Below are 14,503 nucleotides of genomic sequence, written 5' to 3' on the forward strand. Positions count from 1 at the left end.
ATTGTATTTAATTCTTACCCAGCTAAAAACTCTAAAATTGGTTAAAATGGAAAATTTTATGATGTGTATTTTACAAGTTCAAAAAGAAAAAATAATTTTACACCAGTAAATGACTTGAATAGACACTTCAAAGATAAACGTACAACAGCAATGAGCATATGAAAAAAATTAACATCACTAAAGAATATGGAAATGCAAACCACAGTCACACAGTGCTATCGTTTCATACCCAAGAGGATAGATAAAGTAAGTATAATGAAAAGTAAGTGGGATAGGGAGAAATTGGTAGAAGGGCAAATTTTTGTAATAACTACAGAAAACAATTTGGGCAATCTGACAGTTCCTCAAAAAAGGCAAACACAGAATTATCATATGGCCAGCAATTCTTCTCCTGGCTTTATATACAAAAGAGCAGAAAATAGGTATTCAAAGAATTGTGTAGTACTATTCAAGACAGAAAAGAGGTGAAGGGAACACCACAATGAACAGAATGATTTTAAATATATACATTGATCTATAGGACATATATCTACATGCATATATAGGACATATATATCTGTATGTATATATATGTCCTATATATAAATATATGATAAGTTCATGCGATAGAATAATACTCAACCACATAAAGAAATAAAGTTCTGATACATGCTACAATAAGAATGAATGTCAAAAACATTATACTAAATAATGCCAGTAATAAGAGATCTCATACTGTGATACCATGTATGACCTAACCAGAGGGAATAAATCCATAAAGACAAGATGGAGATTGGCAGCTGCCAAGACCTGTGATGATTTGTAATATATATAAAGTTCTCATTGGGAAAATGAAAATATTTTAGAAGCAGATATAGGAGATAGTTCCAAAAATTATAGAGGAATTAAATTTTCTAGACTGCACATATAAAATTGCTAATTTTATCTTATGTAGATTTTGTCAAAATGTTATAAAGGCTCTAAAACTGGGCATTGTTAGAGGAAGTGAGATATATATATATAACATGTGTAATGTATTAGACAAATTCTCTCACAAAAAGCAGGAAGGGCTCTTATGTAGAGGAACTACATATAAGATGTTGGAAAATAACCATGAAACCATTTTTGTATGTAAAATGAAACATATAAAATTATACATTAAACATACCAAAGTTATACAATTTCCATTTATAAAAAGTACATAAAATTTTTAAGGAACAAAGACCAATTAAAGCTAAATAAGGATTATTATAAAATTATCATTTAAAAGGAAAAAATTTAGGGGGTCAAAGATGTAGTATAGGGGTAAAGGCCATGCACGTGACTTCACATATGATCCCCTGAACATTATTTCTAAATATGAAATGGCAAAGTATTAATTCCAAAACACATCAAGTGGTGAATAAGTTTGAAGAGTAATATTATGGATAATTTTTAATTTTATGCATTTGAAAAGTTACCTATAATAAAGCATGCATTCAGTTTGAAAAATAGATTGTGTGACTTGGGGGTCACACTAGGCAGTGCTTAGAGCTTACTCCTAATTCAGAACTGATGGATCATTCTGGCAATGCTTGCGGAACCAAATGTGGTGCCGTGGATTGAAGTGAGGTTGGCTGCATACAAAACCAGCACCTTCGTCTCTGTACTATCTCTCAGGACCAGAAGGAACGGGTTTTAAAGCAAGTCTATTCCAGAATGTTTATACTTCACACAGCCCTAAATATAAATCATCTTCCCCTCAAATTGAGACCATGGAAAATTTTTCTTTAATAAAATATATTTTCACAAGCAGTGTCTCATTCCCAATTATCTTTTCTATTGCACACTCACTCACACACACACACACACACACACACCACTTAGAAAAGAAAACTACTAACCAGTACACTGTCCTCCATTGGTCGGATCGCCATAATAGCCTGGCATGCAGTCTTGACACTGTTTCCCTGTGGTGAGGTTTTTACACTGTTCACACACATTATTATTGATGCAGGTGCTGTGTCCATTACACTGGCAAGCTGAAGAGAACAGAAAAGCATTAGAAATCCAATGTAACTAAATTAAGGTTATCCAAGGGGCACCAAAGTCCAAGGCCAGTTTCCATTCTATTTGACAAATCCCATGTTAAAATATGTCCTGGTGCACTGTAACTTGCAGGAATCAGAGATATGGAGAGACACAAGGTTGCAGCTAAGGAGACAATACTTTTAACATAGTCCTAGAAGACTCATGTGCATTTGAAGTCAATTATGTTGCGTAAATAGGAGAACAAGTAATACAACCCTGATAAAGAATGTTAAAATGCAGGGGCTGAAGCCACAGCACAGCAGGTGGGGCGTTTGCCTTGCACAAGGCCAACCTGGGTTCGATTCCCAGCATCCCATATGGGGTGCTAAAATGAAGCTTTCATTATAGTGACACACAACAACAAAGTGTTAAATATTAAGAATTGTCTGGAGATGAACACAGGTATCATTTTTAAATTAATTCGCAAAGCTGTGATTCTTCTTTGTATAAGAAAAACTTCAAGGCTTAATTGAAATTCTACTTGAATGTAAACTAAACAGATTATTTTAAAGCATGATTAATTTATGTCTTCAAAATATGAATGTTTTGATGTAATATTTTAGCAGAATCCACACATTTCAGTCAAAAGATAAAGTACATGCCTTTAGCACCTATTTGAGGAATAATAATGACTTAATTTGAGGATGACTTGTCCAAAAATATCATCAAATAGTAACCTTCCTTGTTATTTTTGTCAGTATTACAACTAATTCAGAATTAAACTAGAGTTCTCTTTCACCTTAGTGAAGCCAATACTTGGTAAATTCTGAATCTATGACTGATATCTACTCTGATTAATTCAGTGTACTTATGGCAACAGTTTTAAAATAATGTGATTACCAACCACTGCGAGATAGTGCAGCAGGTAGGACACGTGAATTTTATCATTTAACTGTCACAACAGTTCTTTATGAAATGTTCTAGTCCTAAAATGAGGGTGCCTGATTAGGCAACCATTCGAATTCACATAATCAATTGCAGCATCATATGCACAGCAAGGAAATAGACATCAACAGACCAGACGCCATGTGAGAAAAGTTTAAAGTGAAAGTGAAATCCCAAAGACTGGCAAAAGTTTATCAACCAAAGTTAATATTAAAGCATGAAGGAATATCAGGGAAAAAAAAGAGGCTAAAACCAGATAGCTATACTTATAAAACCGTTAAAAGGCAGAGCTCTAATATAATATAGAAAGCAAATGACATCATTTTAGGAAAAAAGACTTCAACAACCATAATAATCATCTTTGTGAATCATCAGGAAATTTTAATACAGGTTATAAATTTTACGTTTTGTTAGGAAACAGACATGAGAAAAATTAATAACAAGGGAAAATGTTCATGCTAAAGTAAGTGAAATAGGCAAACTTAATTAAAATTATCATGATTTTGTTCTTAAATATTTTTTAAATATATAAATGTTTAAATGTATAAATATGAATAGATAAATATGGTTATCTAAGTTTAGAAGTATTTTTCTGTGTCACCACTTTTCTACAATAGATTCAAATTAGCTCTATAACAAAAAAACATTATTAATAACTTTAACATTCTGCCTAAGAACTTTTGTTATTGTTTTATAGAAAATGCTGTCTCTAACACCACTAAATAATCCACTTGGGTACAAACAAAATTTATTGAACTCCGACAATATTCAAAGCATTGTCTGAAAAGGAAAAGTTGAAAGTGGGTTACTGTAAGCATTTCATATATGTCTTCCTATAAATGTTCATCTAAAACACCAGGACTTTATCCTCTGAATAAGATGGTAATTAGCAATTATATCTAATACCCTTCCCACAAATTATCACTGAAATAATAAGAAAATTTCCAAGCAACAATAGAAAATGTTTGTGTGATGGCAGTAACTAGTAAATGAATAAAATAAAACTAGAAAGCAGTAACCCATAATACTTCTGGAACCTTGGGGCAGATGCCACTGCCACTCAACTATCTCTTTCTGAAAGCTAAACATTCCAAAAGCATTCTAGGCTATGGGACAAACAGGACATCAATTTATTACTAGAATGCCTCAAAGAGCTGCTAAGAAGTGTGACACAGAGCAATCGATGTTCCATGTAGCAAATACAACACAAAGAAACCTGGTATCACTTCGACCTAACTGCTGGCAAATTTTTCCACACAAGGGGAAAAAAAAGTCACTGTCATAGCTTCTAGCTCCGAAGTCAGCTATGGGCGAAATGAGATTCGGTTTCAGAAAGTAGTCAGGGAGTAACAGCTCTATTGAACACTGACAATTAAAGAGCAATACGGTGGTTAAACCTGCAATTGCGTTTCTCCACACACATCAGGGTGTTGGATCCACAGATCTTCCACTCAGTGGCTCTCACGGGGATTCTAAAACACTCTGGCTGTGGAACACAAACCAAACTAAAGAGAAGTCATCCACCGGGATCTGTCTAAACTTTAAAGCAAGCCCAGGTGGCCCTTCAGGTACAGATACATAAGGAAAACCTAGTAAAAACTCAGTATTTGATATGCCAATACACAGTCCTATAAAAAAAAGATTCAAGGCATTTGAGAGTTTTTGCTTGATGTTCTCAATAAGATTCAAAATATATAGTTAGGGAATCACAGCTAAAATTTATCTAATACATTTGCCTGTGCAGAGCCTACCTTAAAAGCAGAGGAAATCATGCTTAGAAAGAAAGCGAGAAATTAAATAATAATGGGGAAAGAAGTTTGAGCAAGCGGTCAAATTTTACTAGATGTGGGACAGGCACAAGAGCTGGTATGAATTTAAAAACCCATTCAGACGGGAACATAATATTGCAAGTATCCTTAAAGAAGACAGCTGAATCAAACCATATGCATAATGCTTGGGAACTTGGAGCTGCAATCCATCCTTTTCAAATACTAAAACATATCACTAGTCAAAAGAAGTAGAAAGGAAACTGAAATCTACTGGGGGGTGTAGGAAGGAAAAGTCACTTGTGAGAAAGAAAACCTTAAGTCAGGCCTATTGGTTACTTTGGAATGCACGTTTTCCATATGATGACAAAAGCTTTAACATTAATATAAAATGTGTTTCATAAGCAAGAAAATCTTCAAATGTCTTGCAAAGTAGATGTAAAATTAGATACTCAAAATAGATGTAAATAGATACAAATAGACACCCCATCACCTCAAATCGTATGGATATGCCACAGAACAAAGACTGCAAAAAGCTTTTTTCTGTAAAGAGACAAATAAGTATTGAGTGTTTGATCCTGGTTGAGCTTATAATGCCTGCCACAATTACTCATCTTTCCCAGTGCAGAGCAGAAGCAATGAGACATTACAACTAAGCAAAGATGGATACTTCATTAAAAGACAACGAACCAGATCTGGCCTGCAGCTTTAGTTTGCAAACCTCTGACGGTAGGCAGAGACATTTTCAGTGGTCAACAGCTATATGATAAAATGTTCATCATCGCCACTAGTTATCAGGGACATGCAAATCCAAACAAAGAGGGATCACTCACACCAGCAAGAAGGTTTATAACAGAAAGCCCAGGAGCAGTAAATGTTGACGGGGATGTTTCGGGAAAAGAAACGGATTCACTGTTTGAACCAGAGTATCGATAGCACAGCAGGTAATGCCTTGCCTTGCATACAGCTGGCCGAGGTTCAAGCCCCAGCATCCTATACGGTCCCCTAAGCCTTCCAGGAGTAATTCCTGAATGAGAAACTAGGAGTAACCCCTGAGCATCACCAGGCATGGCCCAAAAAACAAAAAATAAAAAAAGAAAGAGATCTATTCACTGCGGGTGAGGCTGGTGTCCGGGTCAGCCTTTATGAAAAATGGCTGGAGATGTCCCACAATATCTAAAATAGAAAAGATAGTGCATTATCAGGTAAGCCAATTGCCTAGCGTCCAACTGACAGGGGTTCGCACTGTATATGGTCCCATGAGTCCCACCAGGAACGAGCCCTGAGTTAAAGGGGGACGAGAGGGTTATTTGTTTGGGGGCCAAAACCATGATGCTCAGGGCTTATTCCTGACTCTCTGTTCAGGGATTACTCCTGGAATGGGTCACAGGGTCATATGGAGGGTTGGAGAGAGAACACGATCAGCCTCTTACAAGGAAAGCACCTTACTTGCTGCACTATTATCCCTTTGGCCTGAAAATCATTATACTATGTGGAATAAGTCAGACATAAAAGAACACAAACTGTATGAGCCTCTTTCAATTAAATGTCCAGAATAGATAAATTATTGAAAATGTAAACCAGACTAAAGGCAAAGAAGAATAGGGAGTGACTGTTGAAGGAATGAAGTTAATTAAGGTGTTCTGAATTTTTTAAATAGTACTGTAGCACTGTTGTTCATTGATTTGCTCAAGTGGGCACCAGTAACATCTCCATTGTGAGGCTTCTTGTTACTGTTTTTGGCATATTGAATATGCCACGGGTAGCTTGCCAGGCTCTGCAGTGTGGGCGGGATACTCTCCGTGACTTGCCAGCTTCTCTGAGAAGGACGGAGGAATTGAACCTGGGCTGGATGCATGCAAGGTAAATACCTTATCCGCTGTGCTATCACTCCAGTCTAGAGTATTAAAATATTCTAGAGTTATAAGCTGGTTATAGTTGCACACCTACAAATTATTCTAAGGACCGCTGAACAGTACACTTTAAAATGTGCACATCATGCCATTTAGGTCAATAAACAAATGAGCTAGAACTAATTATATGGGTTTAACAGTTGATGCAGTTCATTCTGAATGATAGGTGCAATATTGAGTACGGAATATTTGTTATGTTATTTTATCATTGTTCTCAACGCAAAGGGGGCCAGCCTTTCTCACCCTTCAAGCATGTACTGACATCAAGACTTGCCCTAATCTCAGGAGGCTTGCCAATTCTATTTCCCATTTCCTGGATTTCTCCCCTTAGCACCAGCATGGCCCAGAAACCCATACAGCACTGCGGACGGAAGACAGACCAACATGAGCACCGGCCAGTTCCAGCGAAGGAAAGGAAGGTGAACTTTCGCCAAGTGATTTCAAAACCCCCAGACAGGAGAGCGGAGAATTCTGAGACTACTCAAAACAAATCAAGTTTCCAGAGAACATTCGCCTCTCTGTGTTGAAAACCTAAGCACCAACTCAAGAACAGGAGGGGCTGGCAGAAGAACGGACTCGCTAAATTCAGCAAAAATAGAGAATCATAAACAAATAAATCTGCTTCAACTCAGTGAGACTAGGGCACCAAGGTGAAGAGTAATAAATCACTAAAATATAAATTTAGAGCAATTTGGAAACACCTAGAGGAAGAATCAGGGCGGGAAAGATAAAGCATGTGCCCTGTGTGCGCCTGAGCCCGGCTCGACCACTGCACCACACGGCCCCATGCAGAGCAATGATCTCGGTGAGGGGCCGATGAGTCTCCTGAGCATCACTTGGAAGAATCCCCCCACCAGAAAGGAAAAAAAAAAGGAATTCGTGACTTGAAAGACAGACCAATGAAGATGCAATTATGTAAAATACAGAGCAGACAATAAAATTTTTAAATAGGGACAAAGGGGGAAAAAAAAAACTTAAAATGATGTAGAAGCCAAGAAATAGAGGTCAAGGTGTCATAATGACACATAAAAAAAAATGCAAAGAGATTAATGGCAGAAAAGTTTACAAGCAATGAAAATCATCAAGGTACAGAGTAATTAAATCTCATTATGCAGTAACCAAAACAATACTTGACTCTATCGTATTAATATTATTGACATCTAAAGACTAAGGGGAAAAAAATCTAAAGAGAGAGAAAAAAATTTTTTCAGAAGAGAAACAATAAAATTTATAGACAGTTTTAAAAGAATAGAAATCGAAAGAAAATGAGACTACATATTTTAAATGATTAAAAGTTTCTATCAATTTAGAACACAATTTTAGTAAAAATATCCTCTAAAAATGAAAACACAAATACAAGAAAAACTTCAGATATGAAAGACAATTTATGGCCACAACTGAGAAATACAGTATTTTAAAATATTAAAGTTCATCAAGCTAATGAAATATTACATTAGGAAATTCAACACTACAGGGAAAAAGACATGGTCACAGAAAATAGTCAATACATGAGAAAATAAAACTATTTCTCCTGGTTATAATTTTTTTTTAAATGTCATTTAAAAAGAAAAATAATATATGGGCAATAACACACAGAAGTAAAATATATGACAATAATTACAAAAAGAAGCAAAATTAATTCCACTATTGTGATGTTCTTACCTTATACATGAGGTAGTATAATAGTGATTCAAGGTAGACTGTGATAAGATAAAGATGACTATTACACTCACTACAGCAGTCACTAAAAAAAACACAAAAGAAGTATAGCTAAAAATCCAATAAAAGTGATAAAAATGGACTTAAAACACTCAAATTTATCCAAAAAAAAAGGGCAAAAGGAGAAGAAAATAAATAAAAGGGAAAAAATAAAAGAAAATTTAAAAACATGCCACGATGGGTGGTAGACTTAAACTTAATAACATTATTACATTAAGTCTAAGTAGACTAAAGACTCTGATAAAAAGACAGACTGCGTTTAAAAATAAATAAGAACCAAATAAATTCTATGTTGTTTAGAGATTCATTGTAAATAAAGAGAGACAGACTTCCAATTCTGCCCACAAGGATGAATCACCCTGAGAACTGACTTGCAGTTGTAAACAAGAAGGAAAGAAATTAAAATATATGAAACAACTCCATATATGCACACCACAATCTGCAGTGGGGCCCCCTTAAATCTTTGCTGCAAAATTGACTGGACAAACAGTATGAAATTTTAGGAAGATGGAGAAAGAATCAAGGAAAGCATCGAGAACTGGTACTAGTTTGCACTCTCACTAGTCAGATGGAGAGACCTCATTAGCTAAAGAGCACTATATGGAGACCACAGAGATACTAGGTCTCAGCAGTGAAAATAAATTAGAATTGGACTTAGGGATGATATACACTGGCCCTATAACTAACCTTAAAAACTATGCTTGTAAAATGACTGTACAGATCCCAAGTAACATAGCTGCATGCAGGAATAAAATCCAACTAATTTGAAGAAATAATAGAAAAATGAAATACAAATTATAAAAAATCACAATGTCCAGATACCACCAAAAAGCTAAAAGAAATGGATTCTGCACCTCACAAAGCAAAAATCAAAAATCAAATTTCCCCCACCAAAAATGTCACTCAAGATGGAATGAATAAAGGATTTCTAAAATGGCTCTTAAAAACTATGCTATATGAGCAAGAGTATAATAAAATGTGAACCTACAAAGGAGAAATACTGAAAATAAAATAGTGGCTTACAGTTTCTAGCCAAGAGAAATAAAATATTAATTTTAAATATTCAATGAGGAAAGAATTATCTTTTTAACAAAACAATGCTGGGATACTTAGATAGTAATATGCAAAATAATCCATGTGGAGGTGTGAAATATTGATATGACAATGAATTCAAAATGGATCAAAGACCTAAATGTAAGAATTTAAAAGATTAAACTCTTAGAAGAAAATATAGACACCAGCCTTTGTGATTTTATAGTGTGCATAGTTTCATAGATGTGACACCAGAAGAAAAGAAACAAGAATAGGATGTCATAAAATTGGAAACTTAAATATTTTTTTTAAAAAAGAAGAAAAAAATCTAAATTTTCTGTACTTCAAAGGACATTACCAAGAAAGTAAAATAATAATAACATAAAAGAAGAAAATATTTGCAGGTCAATAGCTGATAAAGGAAATGAATTCAGAACAAGTAAAGAAGACTGGTTGTTCAATAACAAAAAGACAAATATCTTAAGCAATGACAAAGGCTGCCAGAGGCATTTCTGTAAAGAAAACAAATAGCCAAAAGGTCTTCCCCAGGATTCTCAACCTCTTCACCACCAAGAAAATGTAAATCAAAACTACAATGAGAAACCCCAGGCTCAGGCTAAGATCACAATGATCTGAAATCTTGCAGAAAAGTTGCACTCTCCCTGAGCTGCTAGTACGGACATAAAATAACTCAGCATCTTAAAAACAATCTTCTGATTTTGTAAAAGGTTAAAAGCAAAGGTACCTTGATCCATGCCCAGAGAAGCAGAACTCGTACGTGAATGCTTATGGAAGCATTTTTTTTTAAAGTTAAAAACCCTAAATACCCAAATATCCATCTGATGATGTATGTGCAAACAAAATATGATATCTCTGTATAATGGACTACTATTTAGCAATAAAAAGAAGTAATGCTACGTGCTAAGATTGGAATGACTCTGGAGAACATCATGTACTGTGGGAAAAGACCAATCACAAATCATTCGTCATCTATTTTATGATTCAATTTATATAAATGCCCAAAATAAGAAATCCATGGATGTGTAAGATCAGTCGCTGCCCACGAAGGCAGGTAAAAGTTCAATAGGCAATGACTGTCCATAAGCATCAGGTGTTCTTTTGAAATGACTTTGTAAGAAATTCTTTAATAGATTGTAGTAGTGGTTTCACAATCCTATAACTATATTAAAAGACTTGAAATGAGACGCTTTAAATGGGTACAGTGTAATAGCAGGATGGTGAAAGCTTGTGCCATATTAGCTAAATTATAGTAGTCATTATCTAATCCACACTAATCAACGTCTCATGTACATGGTGGGGACCTGCACTAGGGCAGGAATGGTGGCAGGGCTCTTCTCCACGATGCAGTTAACTTTGCAGACAGGGAACCACTCCAGATGGAACAAATCAATCAGATGCTCACTTGACACAACCTATCTCTACCCAAAGCAGAAGATTCCAAATGTGAAGATTCCGTTTGTGCTTCAGTTTTCAAACCTCTGTGTTGCTAGAGGAAGTGTGTGTGTATTGGGGGGTAGGGGAGGGAAGTGGCAGGGACGGGTAGAGGGGGCGTAGGTGCACAGAACAGAAGGCATGGGGGTTTCCTCTAGGAAATACAGTGAACTCTGAATTCCACCTAGGAAATAGTCCAACCGTGCAAGAAAGAGAATTCTGCCACAGACCTTCAGGAGCAAGGAAGAGCCTGCCTCCTCCAAGCTCCCCAAGAAAAACAGCCCTGGATTCCCACCTCTGAGACCTGGAGCAGAGAAGCCAGTCGAGCTGTGCCTCAACATCTGAGAGCCGGCCTGTATCCAGGGATGCCCATTAAGACGCCTTTAGGTATTTGGGCGCTATTAGGCTGGAATAGAAAAGATGCGCACTCTCCCAAATCCGTGAAACAAACAAGCCAGCAGTGTGCCAGCCACACAAATGAACTCATAAAGTGGTAACTATTATCTTTGGAAATTAAGAGGATCCTCATTGTATGCTGTTAAAACGTTCATCCATTTTTGAAACTCTGTTACTAGGTGAAAATGGTTAGTCGTGTTTCATGAAAAATATTTAGGACTGTCTTCATGAATCCACACATTTTTCTTTAGGTAATGACCCTTATTGCTACAAGAAACATTTATTTTTTGCTCTTAAATCTATTTGCTGATGCTAAAATAGCCAATTCAGCTTTCTCTTATTTTGTATTGGCATTGTATATCTGTTTCCAATCCTTTACTCTTAAAATATTTATGTATTCCTATTTTAATGTGTTTTTCTATAGGCAAATTTAAGGAAGTAAAAGAAAAATCTGCTGCTCCAAAATATGTCCTGTAGGCAAAGGGTTTATCTCTTAAGAGGCGCTTTGAAGGCTGAGTAGGCGTGACTTGTAAACATGACATTTACCTACAAAGTTCCCAATTTTTTCTTCCAAATGTCCAGTCTTCACTGAAACCATGTGAGTGACTACCTGTGTTTCTCTTCCAGGTACAGGGGGTGGGGAGATTGCATATTATTAAACTTCTTTTACACCTGTCATCAATACATTTGATGCTTATTTTATTATTTAGCCAGCTTTTGAAGAACCCAGAAAAAAAGAACAGACTGACTTTCCCTGAACCTTGATACAATCTATAGTTGGTTTTGCTTTCATCTTTGTTTGTGGGGCATACCTGGTGGTGCTCAGGGGTTCCTCCTGGATCCTGGGGACCACACAGTACTTGGGATCAAACTCAGATCTCTCACAACGTTCCAGCCCTTTGAACAACTTACAAACCCAAGGACCTTATTTTTGTCAAAATCTTACTGGAAGGATGAACTCATTTACGGTAAATTATTAGTAGGTTTGCACTTGAACTGATAATGTTGAAATTAACTGTTCCATCCATTGTACATCTTATTTATCTCTGGTTCTTTTGTTTTATGGTGTGTTAGTAGTTGCTTCAGGAGTTAGTGACACATATCTACAAATTATCACAGTGAGATGTCAAGGAAAATAACACCTTCACCTAGTCTGTAAAGATCTTACAACAAGCCACTTCCATTTTCTTCCGTTTTTTCAACCCTCTGTCTTGGGTCTAATACTGTTGTATAGTTAGTTTACTTCTACCTGTGAAATACAATTTTAAAAAAGAAAACGTTGTGCCCTGCTGCATCCCTTTTCTTTCTGCCAACATTAAGATGCACTGTAAAATCAAAGAAGACAAAATAAAACAAAATAAGCATTGCAAGCTTACAGTTTAAAAATGGCAACCTGTCTCGTGAGCTCTCCCTCTAGCTTTGAACCAAGAAATACCTTCGTAGGGATAAGGATGCCAGGCCGGGACAGGAGGAAGCTATTGAGTGCAGGGTGAGCAGCAGAATCTGCCCTGACCAACGACTCTGCCCTCCCCTTATTACCCCATTGGAAATGTGCCCCAAGTTGTCCATGACCAAGCTCTTAACTTATAGTTAAGCATTAGGTGCTTTGGCCAGGCCCATCTCGATGCCAGGGTAGCACACAACTCACCACTTGCCCTGGGTCCGTCTCGTCCCTCGTCGGGACCCTGCTTTTGGGGGTGCTAGGAAGTAAGGGCAACTGAGGCTTAGGTGGAGAGAACAGATGCCCAGGAGGAAACTATCATGTAGAGTCAAATGACTCCCAGGTTACAAAAGCATGGCATTTGCTAAGTCTTCCTGTGCCCATACAAAAAAAGGACATTGCTCTGAATAAACTATGCAAAGGACTCAAGGAGAAGAGAAAAACAATATTTACAAGTCAACAGAACACTAAGAAAGAAGCTACAAATAAACAAAGAGGAATGGGAGCACTGTAACGGGAGTAACCCAATAAACCTGAGGCTATGTTATCCTACACCAAGTGAAGTTTCTCTGCCATTTTCTTTTTTGTCTTTTAGCTTTTGGGATGGGATGGGGTGCGGGGGAGGAGGCATACCCAGGGACGCACCAGGCTTACTCCTGGCTCTGCGCACAGGAATTACTCCTGGCGGTGCTCAGGAGGATCATATGGGATGCCGAGGATTGAACCTGGATGGGCCGTGTGCAGGGCAATCAGCCTTCCCTATGCGATGCACTCTCTCTCCAGCCCCGTTTGCCATCTACAGGAGCAATGTGCAACTGAGTGTCCACTGGGCGTTCTGCACCCTCGCAGGCTGCCTCTCCTCTTGAAAATACACTTGATCTTGCCTCAAAAAACGGCAAATACTTAGGGAATGCTGCTTCACCCTAATCACACGTGGCGTGAAACCAGACTCTCCACTTTCCCAGGATGCTTATACTGCAGCCTGTGCTGGTTAAACAAGGTTCCCAACTTACAAAAAAATGAAAAAGAAGAACCACTTCTTTTTGTCTGGTTTTTCCTGTGATTTCTAGACCACACATTAATCCACAAAATACTCTGTTGTCATTTTTGTTTGGAACAACTGATGGCCTCTTGTATTGTTTGCTTTTTTAAAAATTATTATTGGCTGGTGCTGTAATATGGGGGCTGTTTCTGATTATACTCAAGGACCACCAAGTTGCTCCAGGTGATTGTGGAGACCACCAGGTCCAGCCCAGGCAGTGCTTGGGGACCACCAGAGCTAGTCCAGTGGCAGAGGCTCCACAGGGCCCAGCACACGCCGAGGAAATGCTCTCTCTCCCCCTCGGAACCACATTCCAGCACGGCCTGCCCCTTTCTAAAGATCTCTGGCTACTATTCTACCGTCCCCTATGTCTGCTTCTCTGCATAGGTCAGATTCCTATCTGGAGCCATTTTCCACCTGCTGAAGGATTTAATTCAGCAGTGGGGCCACTGGTAATGAATTCTTCCTGGCTTGGTAAATCTTAATGCACCTGTATTTGTTTTTGGAGGATATTAACACTGATGACTAAAAACTACCTTTTAATTCTTTTGCTATTTGTTCTCCGAGCCACACCCAGAAGTGCTCAGGTCTTCTTATTCCTGGCTCTGTGCTCAGGGATCACTCCTGGCAGGGCTTGGGAGACTATTAGGGTGCAGGAGAGGAAACCCAGCCCAGTCACACGAACGAGTGTTCTGCCTTCTCTACGAGGTCTCCAGCCATTTGTTTTAAAGATGCCGCCTCACTGTGGTCTCACTGCATGATTTTCTGGTTTCTCTGCACCAACGGAAACTTTTCTCCGCTTTGATAA

General features: G+C 37.5%; 1 protein-coding gene across 1 annotated transcript in view; it reads right to left on the reverse strand.

Annotated features, from left to right (window-relative positions):
• ATRNL1 (attractin like 1) overlaps window positions 1-14,503 on the reverse strand; it is a 749,151-nt gene that overhangs the window by 552,635 nt on the left and 182,013 nt on the right. The window contains exon 19 of the mRNA XM_055118743.1: window positions 1,863-2,000. Within this exon, the coding sequence (XP_054974718.1) occupies window positions 1,863-2,000 (138 nt within the window). The remainder of the gene's footprint in view (window positions 1-1,862; window positions 2,001-14,503) is intronic.

The sequence above is a fragment of the Sorex araneus genome, chromosome 11 (genome assembly GCF_027595985.1).
Source record: "Sorex araneus isolate mSorAra2 chromosome 11, mSorAra2.pri, whole genome shotgun sequence".
Taxonomy (NCBI): domain Eukaryota; kingdom Metazoa; phylum Chordata; class Mammalia; order Eulipotyphla; family Soricidae; genus Sorex; species Sorex araneus.